Below are 22,463 nucleotides of genomic sequence, written 5' to 3' on the forward strand. Positions count from 1 at the left end.
ATGTACTGACAAGAAACAATCTTGGGGCACCTGGGTGGATCAGTTGGTTAAGTGTCTGACTCTTGACCTCAGCTCAGGTCTTGATCTCAGGGCTGTGAGTTCAAGCCCTGCATTGGGCTCTATGCTAGGTGTGAAGCCTACTTAAAATTTAAAAAAAAAAAAAAAGAAAGCAAGAAAGAAAGAAAGAAAAAGAAACAATCTGAAGATATACTAGTAAATAAAAAAGGATAGGTGCAGAATAGTGTGTAGAGTCTGCTTACATCTGAATAATAAAGTAAGATATGTACACATATATGTTCATGTATACATGGACTATCTCTGAAAGGATACACAATTAGCTCTTCACTACATACCCCATGTGTTTGTATTACTTACTCAAAAATAAAGTAAAATAAAATCTAACCACAGAGCCTCAAATATCAGCAAGATATGAAACAGAATGGGTAGTGGCTGTTATCTTCAATATAAAAAGGGCTTCCCTCAACTAAGAAAAAGAAAAGCTTGCCAAAAGACAAGTGGATCCAAGACTTGGAATTAGCATTTCACAAGAATATATATATATATATATGGTTAACATATTTTTTAAATGTTCATCCTCCTTAGAAACTGAACAAATTAAAACCAAATACTATTTTACCCACCAGATTGGAAATTAAACAAGTATTACACCTGACATTGGTGCACATACATGAAGTCGGTATGCTCATACTTTACTGGTGAGAGTTGGTTGTTACCTTTCTAGCCATACACACATCAAAAGCCTTACGACATGCACACATACCCCTTTATCTCACCCAGCAATGCCACATCTAGAACAGAACCTGAGGAAATAATAAAGTACCCCTGGATGGCTCAGTCGTTAAGCGTCTGCCTTCGGCTCAGGTCATGATCCCAGGGTCCTGGGATCGAGCCCTGCATCAGGCTCCCTACTCGGCAGGAAGCCTGCTTCTCCCTCTCCCACTCCCCCTGCTTGTGTTCCCTCTCTCACTGTGTCTCCCTCTGTCAAATAAATAAATAAAATCTTAAAAAAAAAAAAGTACAAAAAGATATATGTAACAGGGATAGTACTCACAGTTTTAATTAAAACAGCAAGTCATGGGAGGGAACCCAAAGTTTGCTCATAAAAGACTAGCTAATAAATTATGGTACAACCAAGTAGCTAAACTTAACTAAAAGTTAAGTTTCTAAATAACATGTAAGAGTATTAAAAACTGTTCACAGTACCTGGGAGAAAAAAGATTAGCAAAAGAGAACAGCATATAAATTCTGATATAATGGGTGGGAGCAATAAATATATACCATAGGAGTCTGGAAAGACATATACCAAAATATTGATTGTTTCTGGGGATAGATTATAGATGATTTTTGGCCTTTCTTTTTACTTTTTGGTTTCTCCCAAGTTTTTATATAATAAGCATATATTGCTTTCAAAATGAGGAAAAACAATAAATGGAGGAAATAATTGGGGAAAAAACCACAGAAGATACAAAAATCCAGTTATTTGTAAATTACTAATGAAATCTAAATCTATGTAGGAAAAAACTGTGTAGGGGGACAATTTTACATAGCAATACAAATATTTATCAAATACAAAAGGGTAGAAATATTGCTTTATTTGAGAAACTTACATCCAAATTACTTTTATGTGTTTTAAAAAGTCCTAACAAGCATCCAAGAAGAAAACATATACAGCTTCCACAACAATAAGAACCAAAAATAGGGCTGATGCTTGCCCCAAACGATATTTCCTAAAAGAAAAAAATGCAGTATTTAACTTTCCTTTTTGTGAGTCAGGGTAAGTGAACTGCACACATCATAAATAAAATTTTCTTACTTTACAAGGAGGAAGGACTGTGATCCTGTTTTTAATGCATATTAAATATGAAATACAAAATCCACTCTTCTGAACAAGGGGAAAAAAAATCATTCTTTAACATTTCAATTCTCATGCAATGAAATCCAAAGGTCTGTTGAATCCGCCTTTTCGATTCATGTACTGCCTATGATGAGAAGAGAAAACTCATTGTTTATTAAAAAAAAATTCCGACTCCTCTTATAAAATAATAATAATAATATAAATCATCTTTAAATTGGCAAAGTCTACGGTAAAAAGTATTCATGGTTATTTAATGCACATTAAGGATATTATTTCACTTTCAAAATAACCTAGAAGTATGGAAATATACTTTCAAAATTATTTGGAAAGATTCTACAGACTTAAAAAAAAAAAAAGCTGAAAGTCCGTATTTATAGGTAACAATAAGGAAATAGAGAAGAACTCCAAAACAGGTACCCATCAAGTAAATCCAACTGCATATTGTATTAGTTCTCCTCATTAAGACTTTCTCTGAGGGGCGCCTGGGTGGCTCGGTTGTTAAGCATCTGCCTTCAGCTCAGGTCATGATCCCAGCGTCCTGGGATCGAGCCCTGCATCGGGCTCACTGCTCGGCGGGAAGCCTACTTTTCCCTCTCCCACTCCCCCTGCTTGTGTTCCCTCTCTTGCTGTCTCTCTCTCTGTCAAATAAATAAATAAAATCTTTAAAAAAAAAAGACTTTCTTTGAAAATAATTTTAAAAAGGACCGTTAAAGATAATTCTGGTCCTCACCTTACCTCACAGAATTCTCAGATCAAATTATACATATTCTAAGTTAATTGGAATATTAGTCTTTTATCAGTAGTAAAGGTTGAGAGAAAGGCATGTTTGAAGATGTCTTGACTTTTCAATTCATTAGGAATTCAGTGAGATTTCAGGTATGGATTGTTTTTTTTTCTGTGATATTAATAAAATATGCCTTAATATACTTAATATACTTAACAGAAAAATATATTTACAATTGAAATCCTTATACAATCACTCACAGGATGGCTTTAATTGAAACCTATAATTATAATGAAATTAAAGTCTAAAGATTTGAGATTAAGCTGTTTTGAAGAAAGAACAATGTTGAGCTTTAAAAGATTTAAGCCTTCTCTATAATAGTGGTTCACATGTAAATTGGAAATTATTTTAACACACCAAAATATAAGCAAAGAATGTCAAAACAAGGGACTATATGGAAACTGCTACATTTCCTATAAACACAACTATCTCATAAATAAATTCTTTCCCAAGCACCTAATTTATATGATTAGTTCAAACATAATAATGGGGGCTAAGCATACCTGTACTTCCTCTTCTGAGACACATTTATGGCATAGGCATTTACAGAGCCATCCACCTTTTTCCCCTAGAGAAAAGCAATAAACAAATATAAAAAATGGAAAGGATATATTAAATGCCCCAAAGAGCTGGATCCTATAGACATACTTAAATGGCAAAATCCATTTAAGAATGAGGAAGCCCCAATAAAAAACTTAAAAAAAAAAAAAGAAGAAAAAAAGAATGAGGAAGCCCAGGGGTGCCTGGGTGGCTCAGTCGTTAAATGTCTGCTTTCGACTCAGGTCCTGATCCCAGGGTCCTAGGATCGAGCCCTGCGTCGGACTCCCTGCTCAGTGAGGAGCCTGCTTCTCCCTCTCCCACTCCCCCTGCTTGTGTTCCCTTTCTCACTGTCTCTCTCTCTCTGTCAAATTAAAACAAAAAAAACTTTAAGAATGAGGAAGCCCAATGAAAGAATTTTCAGACACTGATGATATTCCATGAACTCCCATGTATTACAACTCTGTTCCCATTTTTACATACATAATCTAACATATTCAAATATTCAAGCCAACAAACATTCATGGTATATATATTTATGTGCAAGGCATGCAGAGAAATAGGGTAGCAGAGCCTAACCTTTTTTGGTCCAAGAATTCTTTGAAACCAAATACCAGTTATGGATATTTTCTCTAGAAAAATTTAACTTATGACCTTAGCTCATAGCTTTCTCAAATCACAGCTGGAAGAGTCACCATTCATTCAGATCTCATTTCTTGCACAGGCCTTGACATTTTGATTTTTAAATCAAGAATCAGAATACAGGGGCGCCTGGGTGGCTCGGTCGATTGAGTGTACCACTCTTGGTTTCGGCTCAGGCCATGATCTCAGGGTCGTAAGATGGAGCTCGGCATGGGACTCCACGCTCAGCTGGGGGTCTACTTGGGATTCTCTCCCTCTCCCTCTGCCCCTCCCACCTCCCCTCTCTAAATAAATCTTAAAAAAAATCAGAGTACAGAGTAACATGCTAATGTTAAGTGTCATTTTTATCAGCCTTTCTTATGTGGTATCTACCCTCTTTTTCACTAATTGCTTTATGGGTCCTTTGATTTGGCCAAGTTAACTCATCATTTGCTGTTTCTTATATCTAAATTGCCTTCTCAACCCCCATCCAAGAACCCCAACCATCTGGTTCTTATCCATCATTCAAGGGCCAATTCAAGTGGTCCAGCTGCCAGAAAATCACCCTCTACCTTTCCACAAAATGTTAACTGTGCTTCCCTCATAATACCTTCCATTTTCTACCTTGCATTATCATGATGTATATACATGATGTTACCTCCCCTGAGACTGAAAGCTTCTTGTTGGAGGGAGATGGATGCGAGTCACCTTTGCATTCTCACATCCTAGGCCCTGAACTTGCAGGTGCTCAGAAAATAACTGTTAAATATATGAACACCACCGATTAATGCCATCTCTCTCTCTCTCTCTCTCACACACACACACGTGACCTCCAATTCCCTCCCTCCCTCCCTCCCTCCCCCACTATTACTCATGGGAGTATACCCTAACTGCATAGCACACTTACTAGATATTTGTATTAGGATAAAAAAAGGATTCTTATCCACTGCCCTGAAGTCACGCACAGGTAAGATACATATTTGAGGTGGAGCTAAAATAAATGTATTTGGGGGCACCTGGGTGGCTCAGTTGGTCAAGTGTCTGATTCTGACTCATGTCAGGTCATGATCTGGGGGTTGTGGGATTGAGCCCTGTGTTGGGCTCTGCGCTCAGCGGTTCTGCTGGAGATTCTCTCTCTCCCTTTGCCCCTCTCCCTGCTCACACTCTCTCCAAAAATGAATAAATAAATCTTAAAAAAAAAAATGTATTTGGTCTTACTTTTCTATTCTTGTTTTCACTACATTGTGGGGGTGTGGTGAGGAGAGTAGAATACTAGGTAAATTACTTGAGGTGTATAGTTTTGCCCTCCCAAGAATAGGAAGTAGGTATGATTTGGAAAGACTGGCTTAGGAAAAAAGTAAATGATGCTAACCATTTTATAAGTTCAATTCCTAAAGGATTATTGATTTTTGAAAACTACTTGCAGACTTGTGTATTATTAGCCTGTTTTGATTTACATGCTGAAATAGAAAATTATCCATTAATAAACATAACCAAACTTTAAAACATTCTAGAATGTGAAAATGGAAGGCAAAATAAGTGACTACATCGGCACATGAAAAGGTCTATGATGAAATATCACAAGATACATATTACTGAGGGCACCTGGGTGGCTCAGTTGGTTAAGCGACTGCCTTCGGCTCAGGTCATGATCCTGGAGTCCTGGGATTGAGTCCCGCATCGGGCTCCCTGCTCAGCGGGGAGTCTGCTTCTCCCTCTGACCCTCCCCCCTCTCATGTGCTCTCTCTCATTCTTTCTCTCAAATAAATAAATAAAATCTTTAAAAAAAAAAAAGATACATATTACTGAAAAGCAAATGAACTGAGAGGCTTAATAACTGATGGCCATGAAGCCAACTGCATACAAACTAAATTAACATCCTTGTAGATGTCCTTAAGAAAACAACTGACATCATTTGTTCTCATGGTACTCCTTAATTTTTATGGGATCTATGAATTCTTATCTATTTTTTTCCTTTATAAACAAACACCTTCAGCATAGACTACAGTTAAAAGTATGGCTCCATTTTTACATCTGATTCTCAGAATTTCAAACTTAACAGGCAAAAGTAAACCCGCTGCCCCAGCCTCACCCCAAGAAAATAATTCTAATAGGCTCCCTCCCTGTTTTCTTCTAAAAACAGCAAAATTATAGTTGCTTTACTTTGGAGATATTTTTGTTCACCCAGTCTACATATTAATAAACCATTTCACTTATAAAATATTCTTTGGAAAAACAAATAAGGATTTGGTATACTGAAGGAAAAAAAACTGATACATAAACTGCATTAAATTCCAAAATGGGAAATAACCATTTGTGAAAACAAGAGCTTATAATTTTTTTTTTTTTTAAGATTTTATTTATTTACTTGAGAGAGAGAGAGAGAGAACAAGCAGGCAGAGTGGCAGGCAGAGGGAGAGGGAGTAGCAGGCTCCCCGCTAAGCAGGGAGCCTGATGCGGGCTCAATCCCAGGACCCTGGGCTGAAGGCAGATACTTAACCTACTGAGCCAACCAGGTGCCCCAGAATTCATAATTTTCTTACCTCAGAACAGTCATGCCTCAGTATTCCTCTTGAGTTATACACTGTCATTTTATAAACATGTGAGCCCTACATAATCACAACCATTAGTAAGAAACGTTTACAGCATCTAGGATTAGCCCATTCCATTCAAAGATTAGGGGAAGTGGATTATTTTTGACAATTTTTCTTAAAAATCTCAATTTCCATTTACAAAACCACATGGACTTAAGATTCTAGAGAATGTTTTTAAACCATATTCTCAAAGAAAATATATATATATTCCTTCCACACATACTATTCCTTCTATTCTTACTAGCTCCCTCTCTCTATCCCTTCTCTCCTCTTTGCACATCCTCTCTCCATCTCCCCTCCCCCATTTCTCTTTCCATCACATTTCCCTATGTCTTTCTACTCCTTCCCCCCTCCTTCCCTATAATCCCTTCTCTTCATCTTCCTCTCCACAAACCCTCCCTCTTTTTCCTCCCCCACTTCCTTATTCTCTTCAGTGTTATGATCAAGGCTAGACAGCATTCACTTTCCAATCCTTCCCCGTTCTGAGCTATGAGGTATATACAGATACCCAATGTCATCGTTCTCTGCAGCTGAACTTCATTCTTGTTCAACAGCACTTTCCCTTCCCAGAACCCTTTCTTGGTTAACCCTATCCCCCAGTCTTTCAGCCTGTCACTTTGGAGTCATCACTGACTTCTCACTCCCACTACCACAACCACCACCACCAACTCTGGCTCCTGAGTAGGCTCAATATTCTGGCTTCAGTTCAGGCCTTCATCATCTTTCACTTGCATGACCCAGCAGTTCTCCCTGCCTCCAATCTAACAACCCGTCTCCCATCTGTCCTCCATGTTGTCCTGGCTCATCTTTCTAAATGCACATATCATTGCTTCCTCTCCTCAACACCTAAAGAATTAACTCTAAATTCCTTGGTATGTCTAAGAGTATCAAAAGCTTCCACAATTTGCTTCCTATCCCGCTTTCTAGCCTCATTCATAGCTACCAGCCTATCAGCACCCTTTTACCAGTCACTGAATTTGAAATTCTCACAATACACTATGTCCTTCATGCCTACATAGCATCTTCATGAGTTCTTCCCTCTACTTCAAATGATCTTCTTCCTCTTCATCTGATCACCTTGAAGATCAAACTTAAACATGAGGCAAACACTCCCTGAATTCTAATGGCAGCTCAGTGCTTCCTTCTCTGTGCTCTCAATGCCTTTCACACAGATACTTCAGGTCTTCTAAAGGAAAAACACTTGTATGAATGGAAGAAATTATAAGCAACAGTAAAAGAATATGGAAAAATGTGACAGTAATAATGGATTAATTCAAATCAGAATGTTTAACTGGCTATGTGTTTTACTTACTTTGGTGGAGTCAAAAGAGGCAAATCCCATTAATTTCATCATTTCTATTTCTTCCTCTGTTTTGCCCTCTAAGTCCTCCTCTGCAAAAAATAACACAAAAATACAAATTTTTTTAAAACCCTATCATTTTATATATAGGCATCCCACCTTCCCAAAGTTTGTGGTACACCACTTTGCTTTTAGAGAAGACCTACATTAGGGGCACCTGGATGGCCTAGTTGGTTAAGCGTCCAATTCTTGGCTTTGGCTCAGGTCATGATCTCATAGTTGTGGGATCCAGCCCCATGTCTGGCTCCGTGTTCAGTGAGGAGTCTGCTTCAGATTCTTTCTCCCTCTCCCCCTTCCCGCTTGTGCTCGCTCATGCACATACTCTCTCTCTCTAAAATAAATAAAAAGACCTACATTAGTACTTTTTTTGCTAACCAAAAGAAATGTGAAGAGGATATTTCCTTTTAAGAAAAAAAGCAATTACTGTACTAATGTAGGTCTTTTGTAAAAGCAAAGTGGTGTACCACAAACTTTCAGAAAGCATGGGATACTCTTTGCCTTATGCCATTTCAGCTTAGGAAAGGTTTCACAGGAAGGCTCTACTTTTGTACCCAGGGGCAGGGGACAACGACATGTCTATATAAAAAGAGAGCTGGCAATAGATTAATAGTTACTCCAGGGTGCCTGGGTGGCTCAGTCAGTTAAGCGTCTGCCTTCGGCTGAGGTCATGGTCCCAGGTCCTGGGATTGAGCCCCACATCGGGCTCCCTGCTCAGTGGGGAGTCTGCTTCTGCCTCTCCCGTCTCTCCTCTCTGTTCATGTTCTCGCTTGCGAGAATCTCTCTCTCAAAAAAAAAAATACATAAAATCTTAAAAAAAAAATAGTTACTCCACCTCAGCAGCAGAGAACACACAAAACAATTAGCTAAAGGACTAGGAAATTGGAAAAAATTCCTCTTCAGTTTGGACACAATGTAACTTAAGATGCACTGAGGGAATATGCTCTCCATCCTCCTTCAGAAGAGACTGCTTAAAACGACATGCTTGGAGCCTTTGGGCAGGACCACTTTTAATATCAGATATGACACTAGTTTTGAAGGTACTTCCAAAATAGAATATTCTCATGTTTTTAACTGGCCTTCTTATATCAGGAGCACCACAGATAACGAGCAACTAAGGTACAATGATAAAATCCCAAAACTATATGAACACTATAAAAAATTTAATATTTAAATGTTCCCAAATTATACTTTTATAATTTTATCATGACTAAAGTTATAAGAACAAGGCTGTATTTTTCCTAGTTATTTATCTAATAACATTACCAGTAATCTGGCGTTCTTTGCTCTTTGTTTCTTTTGTTTCTTTCTTTTCCTCATCTCTTCTTTCTTTCACTCGAGAAGGGGAAGGAGATGTGGATCTATGTCGTCTTGGGGATCTAATATTTAATAAGTAAAGATATCAGAAGCAGAGACATAACTGGTGACGTGGTGATTGACAAATATATACATGAGCTCCTAAAAGGTAAAGGCTGAACAAAAGCCAGGCTCCAAAGAACCAGGAGCGCATTCCACATAGCAGAACAAGGAAGAAGGTTCTGCCTAGGCCCTGACTGTTAACAAAAAACCAGAAATATAATTTATTGCTGTAATCATCAGTCTTAGTATAGCTAGGGCTAAAAAAATTTTTTGTAAGGCAGAAAAAGAAAAGTTTCTAACAATTACAAATACACAAAAAGTTGACTTAAACAGCAGTTGATACTTATTAAGAATCAAGAGTCAATTTCTAAGGTTCTTTCAAGATCTCACAATCTTGTTTACATATTTGAGTAAACCTTCATCACCAAAAAGTTAGTAAAAACAAAACAGGGGCACCTGGCTGGCTCAGTCCCTGGAGCATGTGACTCTTGATCTCAGGACTGTGAGCTGGAGCCCCAAATTGGGTACAGAAATTACTTACAAAAATGAAATCTTAAAAAAAAAAAGAAAGAAAGAAAACCAAAACCAAAAAACCCCCAAAATACAAAACCCTTATTTCCTACTCCTGCCAAGCACCACGCTAGTGTTTTTCATGTATTATTTCTCATTTCTTCCTCAAGGCAACTCTACGGCAAAAGAGTGTGATGAACCCCATTTACCAATGAAAATGTTGGGTTTAAAATAAGGTGGGCTTAAGTTCCCCTCATTTCATGAAACTGTAAATCTCTTATAAGTGATAAAAACAAAATTAAGGGCAGCGACTAGTTTCTTTGGGACTTGCGGTAAAACTTCAGGTTTTTTTCCCTGCACTCACCTGGAGCGTCTTCTGTGCGGGGATCGAGAGCGGCTCCTTCGCCGATCTCTCTCCCGGGACCGGGACCTTTCTCGGCGCCTGCGTTCTCGCTCACGGGATGTGGACCGGGACCGCCTGCGCTCTAATACAAACACACAAAATCTTTTTGCAGAGGCAAATTACCTCAAATATCTAGAGCTGCGCCGTCCCATGGAAATATAATGCCAGCCATTTCTAGTAGTCACATTAAAAAAGTAAAAAGACACAGGTAGAATTAATTTTAACATTGTTATTTGACCCAATATACCCCAATCATTATCATTTTACCATGTACTCGATATGAAAATTGAGATATTACTTTTTTTTTGGTATTTAATAGGAAATCTGGAGTGTATTCTACACTTAACCAGCACTTCCTAATTCGGACTGAGCACATTTTAAGTGCTCAAGAGCCATATGCGAATCGCGGCCTCATTCAACTTTTCACAAAATCAAGTGGAAGGTGATAAAGACTAACCAGAGGAGGAAGAACCGAGGGTCTAAGTTAGATCTCCTGATCGAAGTCCTGGGTTCTTTACATCCCACTGCCTCATTTATGGGGGTGGGTGCCAGAAGATATTACGAGGTGCGCTCCCTGGACGCAAAATTCTAAATATCGATTTTCCTATTATATAAACTGGGAAGGAAGCTAACATCGAGCATTCAAGAACTAGGCATTACCACATGCTGAGTGTTATGGAATATGACATTAATTCTCACATCAGTTTTTTAAAGATAGGTAGTACTACCCCGAATGTCTAATTATGGGAATTCGGTCTCAGAAGGGCTGGATGATTTGCACAAGGCCACCCAGAAATTAAGTGAGGGAACCGTGGTCTGATTCTAAATCCCTCAGTCACAAGTATAACAAGTTATTGTATGAGGCTGACAACGAGTCCGCGAAACTCTAACTTAGAGGAAGGAAAACCGCCTTCAAACCGGAGGGCTGAAGAGTAAAGGGCTCAGGTCTTTGTCCCCCCCGCCCCCATCCAGCCCCACTCTTCTCCTCCTCAGGAGAAAAGGGCCTTTCTCTCCGCTGCGTTCGTACTTGGGGAGACAAGAAGGAGGGGGGACTCGCCTCCGACCAAGCCCCAGACCAAATTCCCTCTGGACTCACCCCTCCGTGGGGAGCGGCTGCGGCTGCGACCCATCCGGAATCTTCCCCCACCTCACTCTGCCCCGGACACGACTGCGCAACAACTTCCGGGAAGGCCGGGTACTGAGCTTTCACCGCCGACTGGAAAACGTAGAAACGATTCTGGAGGGTTCCGGCTTCTAAAGAAGCGAGGCTGAGCTGAGCCTGCCTATAATCGTGCAGCCTGCCCGGGTGCCACAACTTCTAAGCCCAGACGTTGTCACCAGGGAGTCTCTAAAAAGCTCCATACAAGCCACATAGCCCAATTTTCGAGTCCTGCTTGCAGACGCTGTTTGCCACTAGAAATTAAGGCCAGATACCAGAAGCCATAGACTCCAAACAAGTCCCCCCATGACCCAGTTTTCCACCGCTTTGGTCCGGTTTAGCGGCTATGCTAACCCTCCACGTGACCTCCGGATTATTGACATCTAATAGGAGTAACAAAAAACACATCTACCAGTGCCATGATAGATCTGACTGCACTCATTTAAGGGAAGAAAAGAATTGGCCCTCTCATTCTGAGAAGTCTCCTCTCTCCTCAAAAGCTCTGAGTTCCGGTTGCTTACCATCCCCTTTAATTACCTTAACCCCATAAAACCCTGACAGGAGACATAGGAAAAAGGTACCTTTAGAGCATAAGCTCCCCTTCTCTATTCTCTAGCTACTGAATAAATTACCTCGTTGCCCTCAAATACTGTTTCGTTATTTGGCAAATGGTATTGAGTAGAAACAAAACAAAACAAAACAAAACAAAAAAACCCTGCCGCTTTGGTAACAAGATTCAGGTGAGAACAGAGTTTTCATCTCTGCTCATCTAGCCCCACTTTCCTGGTGGCTTCTTCATCTTCTGTGTCCACAATGGGCTTTAAAATGTGCTACCTGATATTCTCTAAAGGTCTGATAAAAGCTGTATACCCTCCACCCCAATTCAGTTCTCATTTTCCCATTTTTCTTTCCAGTTCTTGCCCACAGGCATAGAATATTTATAACAAACCAATTCTAGACATAGAATACACAAAGTTTATGTCCACACAGGGAAGCACTATGGTGGGTCAGGAGCCAGGAGCAAGGGGAAAGCATGGGTGAGAGCTTTTATTGTGGTTTTTGCAGGAAGGAACAGCAGAGGCAGGGTACACATAAGAGGTTTTGTTTTTTAGAGAGGGGGAGGGAGGGGAGGGACAGAGGAAGAGGGAGAGAGAGAATCTCAAGCAGGCTCGGTGCCCAATACCCCGCTAAGCCTGATGCAGGGCTGCATCTCATGACACTGAGATCATGACCTGAGCCAAAATTGAGTTGGATGCTTAACTGACTGAGCCACCCAGGCTCCCCAAGCTAAGAGATTTAAGATTGGATAGAAAAGTTTCAGTGGGCTTTGGGATGTAGTGGCTATCCTGAGTTGTTTGGTACCTGGCCCTGGGGTCATTAGGGCAGAGCAATATTGCCTTGGCTTGTGAAAGTTGGAGAAAGAAGGTGATTGGAGGGTTTGGGCTTTTATTGGCTAGAAGGAGAGACATTTGCCATCTCTAGGAACAGATAGCCCTGGGAAGGGCAGTCTCAGCAAGGCCCCAGATGACAAAAAAATCAAAAAATAAATAAAAAAACATGATTAATACAGTTTTCACACAAACATTTATTGCACACCTATATACCAGAGGATTAATCAGTGAAAAAAACACAAATCTGCTCTTGAGTAGCTTGCAGTCCAGTGAGGGATACACACAAGTAAATAGCGTGCGAGTGCATTGATAGGGGAAGAATTAGATATTGTGAGGGCACAAGACAGGTCCCTAACTGGTTTTGAGGGGGAGGGTTGTCAAGAAGTTTCCAAGAGGAAATAATGTCCAAACAAGACCTTAAGAAGGAGTTAGAAATTAGCCAGGAGAAATGGGGTGACATTTGTGGGGAGATATGGAAGAGATTTTTCAGCAGTAGAGGAGTCTGAATGTGTGAGGGCAAGAGGCAAGGGAGAGGAAATACAAAGGCTGAAATAGGCTTGTAAACTATGGTAAAGAGTTATTCTAAGGCAGAGGCAATAGGGAGTCTTTGAGGGCTTTTAAAGATGGGAGGGAATCAGATCTGAGTTTATTTAGAGAACACTTAATGTGGATACTTGACTAGAGGGGGAATACAATAGGAGGCTGGTAAAATAATCTAGATCGGAAATTACAGTGGCATGTACTAGAATGGTATCAGTAGGTAAAGCGGAAAGTGGCTGAATTTGAGAAATAGTTGCTAAAACAGGAAAAACGTGATTTTGGATAAAGATGATGAGGGAATTAGAAGATTCAAGAATGACATCCAGGATTCTGGCTTGTTAAACTGGATCGTTAGATGGTAGCATCACTTGCTAATAAGATAAGGCATATATGATAAATTCAGGAGAAAGATAATGTTCAGATCTGGACATGCTCATTTGAAGTGCCACTTTGAACACTCAGGAGGATTAGTGTTCTAGTCCTCTAGATGTGTATCTGAAGCTCATTAGAGATCCAGGCTGGAACTACAGAAAAATAAATCATCAGAGGGGTGCCTGGGTGGCTCAGTTGGTTAAGCATCTGCCTTCAAGTCAAGCCATGATCCCAGGGTCCTGGAATCCAGCCTTATGGTGCGCTCCCTGCTCAGCGGGCAGTCTGCTTCTCCCTCTGTCCCTCCCCCATGCTTGTGCTTGCTCTCTCTCAAATAAATAAAATCTTAAAAAAAAAGAAAATCATCAGAATATAGATGTTCATCTGAAGCCATGAGTGCATGAAATCACTTGGTGCAGCCTCAGGACAGAAAAGGGCCTGGAGACAGCCAGAGTAGACTAAGATGAGTCACTGAAAGGAGACTAAAGGAGTGGGCAGAGAAACAGAGTGAACCGGGTGAGTGTGATGTCAGAGAAGTTTAAGAGAAGGCTGCTTTGTAAGGGGGACAAAGTGGTAAATTTTAAGTGTTACTGAAAAAGAATGAAAAAAATACATCCAACCTATAGAATTTAGCAACAAAGTCTCTGTTGACTCAGAAGTTTTAGTGGAGTTGAGTTGTGCATGGGTTTTGAAGTGGAGACAGAATTTGGAGAACCTTTATGAGAAGTTTAACTGATGCAGGGCAAAATACGGCAGTGGGTGAAGGTATATGTTTGGTTTTTCAAAGATATGAGAAACTTAAGCACATTTAAATATTGGTGTGAATGAGCCAGTATAGAGAGAAAAAAAAAGTAAAGATAGAGAAGAGAAAGGGAAAAACCAAAGGAATAAATTCCCTAATGGAGATTAAACCTTACCTGGGGAAAGAAATGGTGTGTCTCCAAAAGTCTCCTTCCCCTTTAAAATGTGGGACAGAAATTGGGTTCTGCTAGGGCTTCCTTACTTAATGATCAAATTGCCTTCTCTCAGGATGTAGGTTATCCAGCACTGAATATCTTTCAGCACTGTATCTGGAAGAAAATCCTTTATATTTCTGATAAATAGTTTGAGGTACCCTCATTCCATTTTAATGGAATTCAAGTGGGGTAGGGTCAACACTTGTTGACACACTTGCTTTTAAGTTCCCTCCCCAACCAAACAATACTTTTTCAATAAAGGCAAACTGTATTTAAAGTATGTATATACCTTACATAAGAACCAACATTAACAATCTGTAATTGTCCGCAAATGTACTAATCTCTAGCCTTGGTTGAATTTTGTTTTACTTTGCTAGTCCTATTTTTAAAAAATCACCAGCTTTTACAAAAGTATCCTACTTTATCATTACATGTGGGTACATGCTGTTGAGTCAGTAATCTCCACCCCCCCCCCAAGTTAGATGCAGTCTGACCTCTAGTTAACAGTGACTGATGATGTTTGAGGCTTTTTTTAATACCCCTGCACCTGGACCCTGGGAAAAATGTCAAACTCTCTGGCTGAGGAGAGTTTTTGTTTGTTTTTTAGGTCCATATTGCTTTAAATTATGAATCAACATTATCATTTCAAGTATTTGATCTAATCTACCAATGGCACCCCTGGCTCTATCATCTATTATTAACATGGGTTCATCTTTAAGGGAATATAACTTTTGATATAGTTTCAACATTAATAGTTCAATATTCTGGACCAACTGTTCAACAGAACTTTCTGCAATGATGGAAATATTCTATATCTGCACTGTCCAATACTGTGGCCACTAGTTACATGTGGTTACTAAGCACAATGTGCCTAGTGTGACAGAGGAAGTAAATTTTAACTTCTATTTAATCTTAATTAACTTAAATTTAAATAGCTACAAGGGCTCCTGGGTGGCTAGGTTAAGCAGCTGACTCTTGATCTCACTCAGGTCTTGATCTCAGGGTCTTGAATTCAAGCCCTTAAAAATGGGATGAGCACTGAGTGCTGTGTCACTAAATTCTACTCCTGAAACCAGTACTACACTATATGTTAACCAACTTGAATTTAAATAAAAATTTTTAAAAAATAGCCACAGTGACCCTTGGTAACCTCACTTTTGCACCCGATATTGAAAATTATTCATATATAATGGTAATCCCATTCAAAGACTTAAAATGTGATAAAATGTTAACCACTGAACACTTAATAAAAAGCTAGTGACTACCACTGTTCATTTCATTTTGCCTGTGCCTTGCTAAGTTTCAAGGCAAATCCATTAAAAAAAAAAGGTATGTTCATATTCCTCTTTGGCATGAGACTCTAAATATTTTCTCTTACGGACCTCTTCTTTACTGATAACGAAGTTAATTGATACTAATAACCAAGTTACTGATAATAATTATTAATGGGTAAATATTGTTTTCTAGCCTTAGAAGCTTAAAAAAAAAAGACTTGGCAATGGTATAAGGCAAAGGCAGACAAACACAAAATCTTTCATATATAATGGTTTATATGCTATTCAGCTGACATTATTAATACTTTATGGAAAATATTCCTATTGAAAAGAATGAAAAATTGATGCTAAGGAAATAAAAACAAAAGCAGATCTCTACTATCAGTAGCTGACAATTACCAATTTCTCAGATGAGAACACAACCTACTTGTGATTGAAGAAGTAGTTATTATTTGTGGATGATGTAAGCAATTTGGCTAGGAAAGAACCAAAGGACAGGAACCATAAATAATTCAAATTTGGTTAATTTATATAATGAAATGAAATAGTTAATTTTACGCACTAATACACTCAAACTTTCTCTTTACTCCCAATATTTCTAAAAATTCAATTAATCACATAATTCAAATTAAGGTTGTTATTTATATTTTTTAGCAAGGAACCTCTGATGCTAGAATAAGATAGAAAAAGAAGTATCTCATGAAAGAGATATAATTACAGCCAAATATAAAAATAAGAAAAGCAGACTCTTATATAGCTAAATTATTATATTTAAAACATTTAAACGACAGCTTGTGGGGGGGGCATTTAAAAGGTTCCTTTAAGTCAAAGAGGATGAATTTTGAAAGGAGAAGAGCAATTTATGAACCTATGGACCTATTACTGGGGAAGAAAAACTATCAGATTCCAAAAGTTAAATCTAATTGGAAAAAAAAATCTAACTAGAAAGAAAAAAATTCTGTTTTCAACTAAGTTTTGTGTCCATTTTATATAAGAGCTTATTTATTCTTTTTCCAAATGGGTATTTATTATTTGTACAGATACATAAAAATGATTCCCAATTTTTAAAATATACTAAAAATATACATTAACCACAAAAAGCATTTACTCTGACTGGAAAGAAGATGAGCATGGCTATTTGCAAAATAGCAGTAAACATAAGAAGCAAACATATAAATCATGACAAGTGTACATCCCATTTTTGACAAAAATAAGTTCTATTTTTACATTATGCTTTATTGTAAGCTTCTATATGAGATCCTCCGACCTTATTTACATATACTATGAAATTTCTATTAGCATGTAGAACTCAAAGGCACTCAATTCAGAGGTTATAAGGTCCTGAGCTTAAGTAGGAAATAGGATTCCCAACCAAAATTTGAACATAAATAATTCTGAAGATCAGAGAATATGAAAATGTTTAAAGTGTAATATTTGGTACATAAATAATCCATGACCTAAGAATAAAGTACAGAATGTCAAAGAAAAGACCATGTAAGGCAAAGAAATATCCTCAGGTTCAAACTGATTTTCTCCCCCAATCAAGTTCATTTGAAAGTGTAAAGCTGATTTTGTTAAAAATCCTAAGAAAGCTAAATTAAACACAAAATAAAATAGCACGAAAATGCTTATGTTAAATAAAAAGTTCCCCAGCTTAGTCTCCAAAACCACAAAAAAGTATTTAATGATTAAAAACAAGCACAGCTTGGAGGGATATCAGAGTATGAGGAGGAATCATAAAGAGCAGTTGAAAAAATTAAAGGACAGCTTCAAATGCACCAACTGAAAGAGCATTTATAATTAGCCATTCAAATTGTTCCTTTAGCATTCTTTTAGCCAAATAAAAATAAATTTACAGATAGATAACTGACATTCACTAACATTAGGTAGGATCAAAGTTTAAACTAAAAATCAAATCTATATTAGGCTGCAAAGTGAAATTTGCCTATGGTGGTTTTCTTCTGATGCTTAAAAATTAAAAGCACGAGTCAACATCTTTATAACAGAAATGGTTTGACAGATATTTTCTTGGCTTTAAAACTTTTTTTTTCATGTATGCATAGAAATGTAATGAGCATAAGAATAGTCTTCTGTATTATCTGTACAGTCCATAAGGCCTTTGTCATTGTTAGTCACCTTAGATGTGAGTATCAGTAGGGCCATTAAATTAAAGCTGGCCAAAAAAGTTTTCAAAGTAAGGAAGCTGCAGTTGTTTCCAATTGATGAGATCCTCAGTTTTCTGGATTTTCTGGATGACGATTATTTTCAGTTCTTTTTTCTGGTGATATATACAGGAAGTTACAGCAGATGTATAAAGGGAAGATCAGAAGCCTGCTGTCCAAGTTCATCACTACTTGTTCCTATAAAACAAATTTGTAGCTTTAATGACAAGACAAACAGAAAACAGAAAACCATACTGTTGAACTGAGTAAACTGAAGAAGATCACATGGTGGTTAAGAGCTTGCATCTGAAGTCTCAAAGTCACCGTTCTAATCTTGAAACTCCCACCTACTAGCTGTGACGTTGGACAAGTCAATGACTTGTCAACTGCAGCTTTCTTACTGTAAAATAAATAAAAGTACTCACCTCACATGATTATAGTGAGGATTAAATGAGACAATGCACATAGAAGACTCAGCAAAGCCAGCCATGTATGAAGTACTCAGTAATGGCAGTTATTTTCATTATTGAAAAATTTCTATCAAGTACCTACATATCTTATGAACAGATATAGTCAAGAAAAATATAGCAATTTGACTTCATTTCCTGATCCTGTAGGTATAGCAAATAAATAGGAAGAAGGTGGGAAGCCATTATTAGCACCAACAAGCATCGTTCCCATGTTCCCACTCTTGTTTAAGATTTTCCACTATCTCTAATGCAAACATATTGTCTCTTGGAATGTAAAATACATTATCATGTAAAATCAATTTCAGGCTCAGTTACATCAGCACACATGAGAATGCCTTGAAATCTCACAGAGACAAGAGCTGATCCTATATCTGAGAGCCACAAATGTAACCATCTCTCATTCTACAGATCTCCATTTGGAACCCTGTACGAACAGCATTTGGTGAACAGAGTTAAGTCTTCAGAGGAAAAGGAACAGCACTGGAACTTCTACTTTCTGAATACTTAGATATATCCTCTGCAGTAATATACATTGGTTTTGCCTTATTTTACACATTTTGAAGAACATACTATTAAACACTATTTAAGCCTCAAGTTTTTGATTTTTTTACTAAGGAAGATGCTCCTACAATGAAGAGAGACTAACACACTGGAACATTTGAATGACTGATATAGGCTTAACTGGACATAGCTTCTGTCCTGGGGGAAAAGCAAGATAAATTGGGTAAGGAAGGTAAGGAACACACACATACACAAAGTGGAAGCACAGAAGCCCATAGATCACAGCATCAGACAGAGTGGCGGCATCCTCCTACGTTTCCATTTCTACTTCCAGACCGTTTTTCTCCATCTTTGTTTACAAATCTCTGCTTCTCTGGGTTCACCTCCTGTTCTGTATAGAGCTCTATTACTTCCCCACATTCTTCATCTAGGTCTAAATTCCAAGATCTATACATCTAACTCTCTACGGGAAACCTTCACTTAGACATAAAGCAACTCCAATTCAAACCATCAGCTACTGGCTACTACCTCTTCTTCTTCACAGGCCATCTATACTTTCACCCTTGCAGTTTGGCTTTGACTCGCCATCCCAGCTCTTGAATGTCTCACCAGGTTACTTTTTTTGCTTATCCCTCAAATACCAGTGTCCCCTAGGTTTCTGTCCTGTTAGATTCTCTACACATTTCCTGGAGGATATCTCATCCAGTCATTATTTCTAGCCCAGGCATTGCTTGTAAACCCAGATCCACTTATCCACCACCCAGCACACTTTCATCTTAATGCCCTCAAATTAAATATGGCTTAAACTGAATTCATCATCTTTTCACCTGCAGTTTGTCATGTTCATTTTCCTTCCTATACTTCAAATCAAAGGATAAGTACTATAAATCAAGTTGCCCAAGTCAGAATACTAGGAACTATTTTTAAAAAAGGTTTTATTTATTTCTCAGAATGAGAGAGAGAGCACAAGCAGGGGGGAGTGGCAGAGGGAGAAGCAGGGTCCCCACTGAGTAACAAGTCTAATGTGGGACTCGATCCTGGGACCCTGGGATCACAACCTGAGCTGAAGGCAGACGCTTAACCGACTGAGCCACCCAGGCGACCGTAGGAACTATCTTTAACTACTCTCTCACCTTCACAAAATTAGGCACCAAATTCTATCAACTGCATTGCTTTATTTCTAGAACCCATCAATGTTTCTTCATCCCCATTGCTACCTTCCTTAAGTTAAGGTTTTCATCCTTTATCTGGATTATAACAATAGCTTCTAAATCATCTTTCACCTATTACCATGTCTCTAATCCTTCTTACACATTGCTGAGATCCTTCACCTAATGCAAGTCTAGTCTGCATAGTCCTGTAAGATAGATAGCTATCAAACAGGGGCGCCTGGGTGGCTCAGTCGTTAAGTGTCTGCCTTCAGCTCAGGTCGTGACCCCAGGGTCCTGGGATGGAGCCCCAAGTTGGGCTCCCTGCTCAGCGGGAAGCCTGCTTCTCCCTCTCCCACTCCCCCTGCTTGTGTTCCCTCTCTCACTGTCTTGCTGTCAAATAAATAAAATATTAAAAAAAAAATTTAAATTGAATCAGCTCTTTAAAAAAAAAAAGATAGCTATAAATTATACAAAAATCGGGGGCACCTGGGTGGCACAGAACCTAGCACATGGCAGGGACTCAAATGTTTGCTGAATGAACACTCAAGGAACACTTGAAATACAACTATTATATTGGTCTGGTGTTTTTGAATCTCTGGCTGCTTTGAGCCATGACAGTATTTTTTATGAAGTTCCAGGTAGAAAGTAAAGATAGCCATTGTTCATGCAGCTCCAGAGGGTGCCAGGGGGACTAACAAAGTTCTATTGAAGGCAGATCTAAACTTTTCTTTTTATGTATCTACCTTCTCCAATGCTATCTACCATGTGTGAGAGAGTCTGCTCTCTGTTGCTAGAATTGCAACAAGTGGAGGACCCTCTGTCAGAATGTTGTTAAAGGAGTTCTCATACAGGCTATGTGAGGTTACAACTATCACTCCAAGGTTCCTCGCAGTGCTAAATTCTCATGTTCTGTAAGAGGCTCTTCAGTTGAAGAAAACGGCTAGCTTCTAATAATTAATGTGAACTACAGGCTCTGAACCTTTTATTAAAAAACAGTATGTCCCTTGGAATGGTGGTTAGTTTTAATAGAAATAAACTTCCTTAGTATTTTATTTTAAGATTTATTTGAGAGAGAGAGAGAGAGAGCATGCACGAGAGCGAGCGTGTGTGCCAGTGAACATGAGCAGGCGGAACAGCAGCAGGGGGTTTAGGAGAAGTAGGCTCCACGCTGGGCAGGGAGCCCGATGCCGGGCTCGATCCCAGGACCCAGGACCATGACCTGAGCTGAAGGCGCTTAACTGAGTGAGCCACCCAGGTGCCCCTAAACTTCACTAACATTTTAGCAGCTCTCATACTACTTTTTGAAAATGGTTTACTTTCTTATCATGACATTTTGAAACTTCTGCATGCATGTGATATATGAAGAAACAAATGGCTTTAGAGTTTTGGGAACATAACAGATGCATGCTACTTTAGAATAATCTATTGTGCTAGAGGATAATGTTCTCTTAATATTCAGGAACTATGCAGACATACTGGATTATCCTCAAAGTGTTTGCTATTAATCTATAAATAAATGCATTTATGAGCACAATGGATAAAGCAATTAGGATTCATAACTTTTTGAAGAAGTTATTCAGGATAAACCAATTATTTCCCTATTATCAGCTTTTCCCTGCCCCTCAAATCAAATTGTTTCCTTTTTTTTGGTCTTAGTTACACTTCTAATAAAATGGGGGTAAATTATGCATATGTGAACACAGTTATTTCCATCTCTACCTTCAAAAAACTTTTTTAAAGATTTTATTTATTTGACACAGGGGCGGGGGAGAGGAAGCACAAGCAGGGGGAACAGAGGGGCAGAGGGAGAAGCAGGCTCCACGCTGAGCAGGAAGCCCGATGTGGGGCTCTGAGGCTCGATCCCAGGACCCTGGGATCACGACCAGAGCTGAAGGCAGCTGCTTAATCGACTGAGCCACCCAGGTGCCCTCAAAAAACTTTTAAACCAATCTTTAAATCAAATGTTAATTCTACTTAAGAATTTTCAAGGGGATTCAAAAGACAAATACTATAACCAAACAACAGAAAAGTAATCAAACATACCTGATCCTTTTCAAGTGTAAGTATTTGATAGCCAGTTGTTCTACTACATACTAGTTTTCCACTACTATCAAAAGAGGCCAAACGTAATCTAGGATTAAAAAAAAAACAATACAAATAAAAAAATAAACATTTTTTTTTAAAGTAATCTCTACACCCAACGTGGGGCTCAAACCCACAACCCCAAGATCAAGAGTCACATGCTCCACTAACTGAGCCAGCCAGGTACCCCTAAACATATGATTTTTTTAACCACAGATTAATTTAAACAAACCCTCCTTTACTTTAATATTTACTTTTCTCTTCCACATTCTTTTATTTGATAAAAGATTTTAAGAAGTCTTTTCAAATTCTAAACTGATCCTCTGAGAGATATGTAAGCTTTTGCTATTATACATATCTAGGGTAT

General features: G+C 38.6%; 2 protein-coding genes across 3 annotated transcripts in view; both read right to left on the reverse strand.

Annotated features, from left to right (window-relative positions):
- Window positions 1-1,579: 1,579 nt before the first annotated feature.
- SNRNP27 (small nuclear ribonucleoprotein U4/U6.U5 subunit 27) lies at window positions 1,580-11,279 on the reverse strand. The gene is made up of 6 exons (XM_025868538.2): window positions 11,138-11,279; window positions 10,003-10,123; window positions 9,036-9,148; window positions 7,725-7,804; window positions 3,164-3,228; window positions 1,580-2,000 (listed from the first exon to the last, which is right to left on the reverse strand). The coding sequence occupies exons 1-6, from the start codon at window positions 11,169-11,171 to the stop codon at window positions 1,946-1,948; spliced, it is 468 nt and encodes a 155-aa protein (XP_025724323.1). The 5' UTR covers window positions 11,172-11,279; the 3' UTR covers window positions 1,580-1,945.
- Window positions 11,280-16,238: 4,959 nt separating this feature from the next.
- The window catches only part of GMCL1 (germ cell-less 1, spermatogenesis associated), a 36,543-nt gene continuing 30,318 nt past the window's right edge, over window positions 16,239-22,463 (reverse strand). Inside the window, exons 13-14 of one of the 2 annotated variants that reach the window (XM_025868539.2) lie at window positions 22,058-22,145; window positions 16,239-18,090 (exon numbers count right to left, since the gene is read on the reverse strand). In XM_025868539.2, coding sequence (XP_025724324.1) covers window positions 17,962-18,090; window positions 22,058-22,145 — 217 coding nt within the window. In that variant the 3' untranslated portion in view covers window positions 16,239-17,961. The remainder of the gene's footprint in view (window positions 18,091-22,057; window positions 22,146-22,463) is intronic. The other variant, XM_073897616.1, reaches the window with a different exon arrangement.

Source organism: Callorhinus ursinus, unplaced genomic scaffold (genome assembly GCF_003265705.2).
Source record: "Callorhinus ursinus isolate GAN/ISIS: 27379988/994484 unplaced genomic scaffold, GSC_fseal_2.0 scaffold10, whole genome shotgun sequence".
Classification (NCBI taxonomy): domain Eukaryota; kingdom Metazoa; phylum Chordata; class Mammalia; order Carnivora; family Otariidae; genus Callorhinus; species Callorhinus ursinus.

Bases quoted from the DNA above. Each gene is read 5' to 3' on its own strand.
- SNRNP27 (XM_025868538.2), bottom strand. From the start codon at position 11,171: ATGGGTCGCAGCCGCAGCCGCTCCCCACGGAGGG. The intron at 10,124-11,137 runs GTGAGTCCAGAG...TGTTTGTATTAG, and splicing joins CAGCCGCTCCCCACGGAGGG to AGCGCAGGCGGTCCCGGTCC. The intron at 2,001-3,163 runs GTATGCTTAGCC...TTCTCATCATAG, and splicing joins TCTCAGAAGAGGAAGTACAG to GCAGTACATGAATCGAAAAG.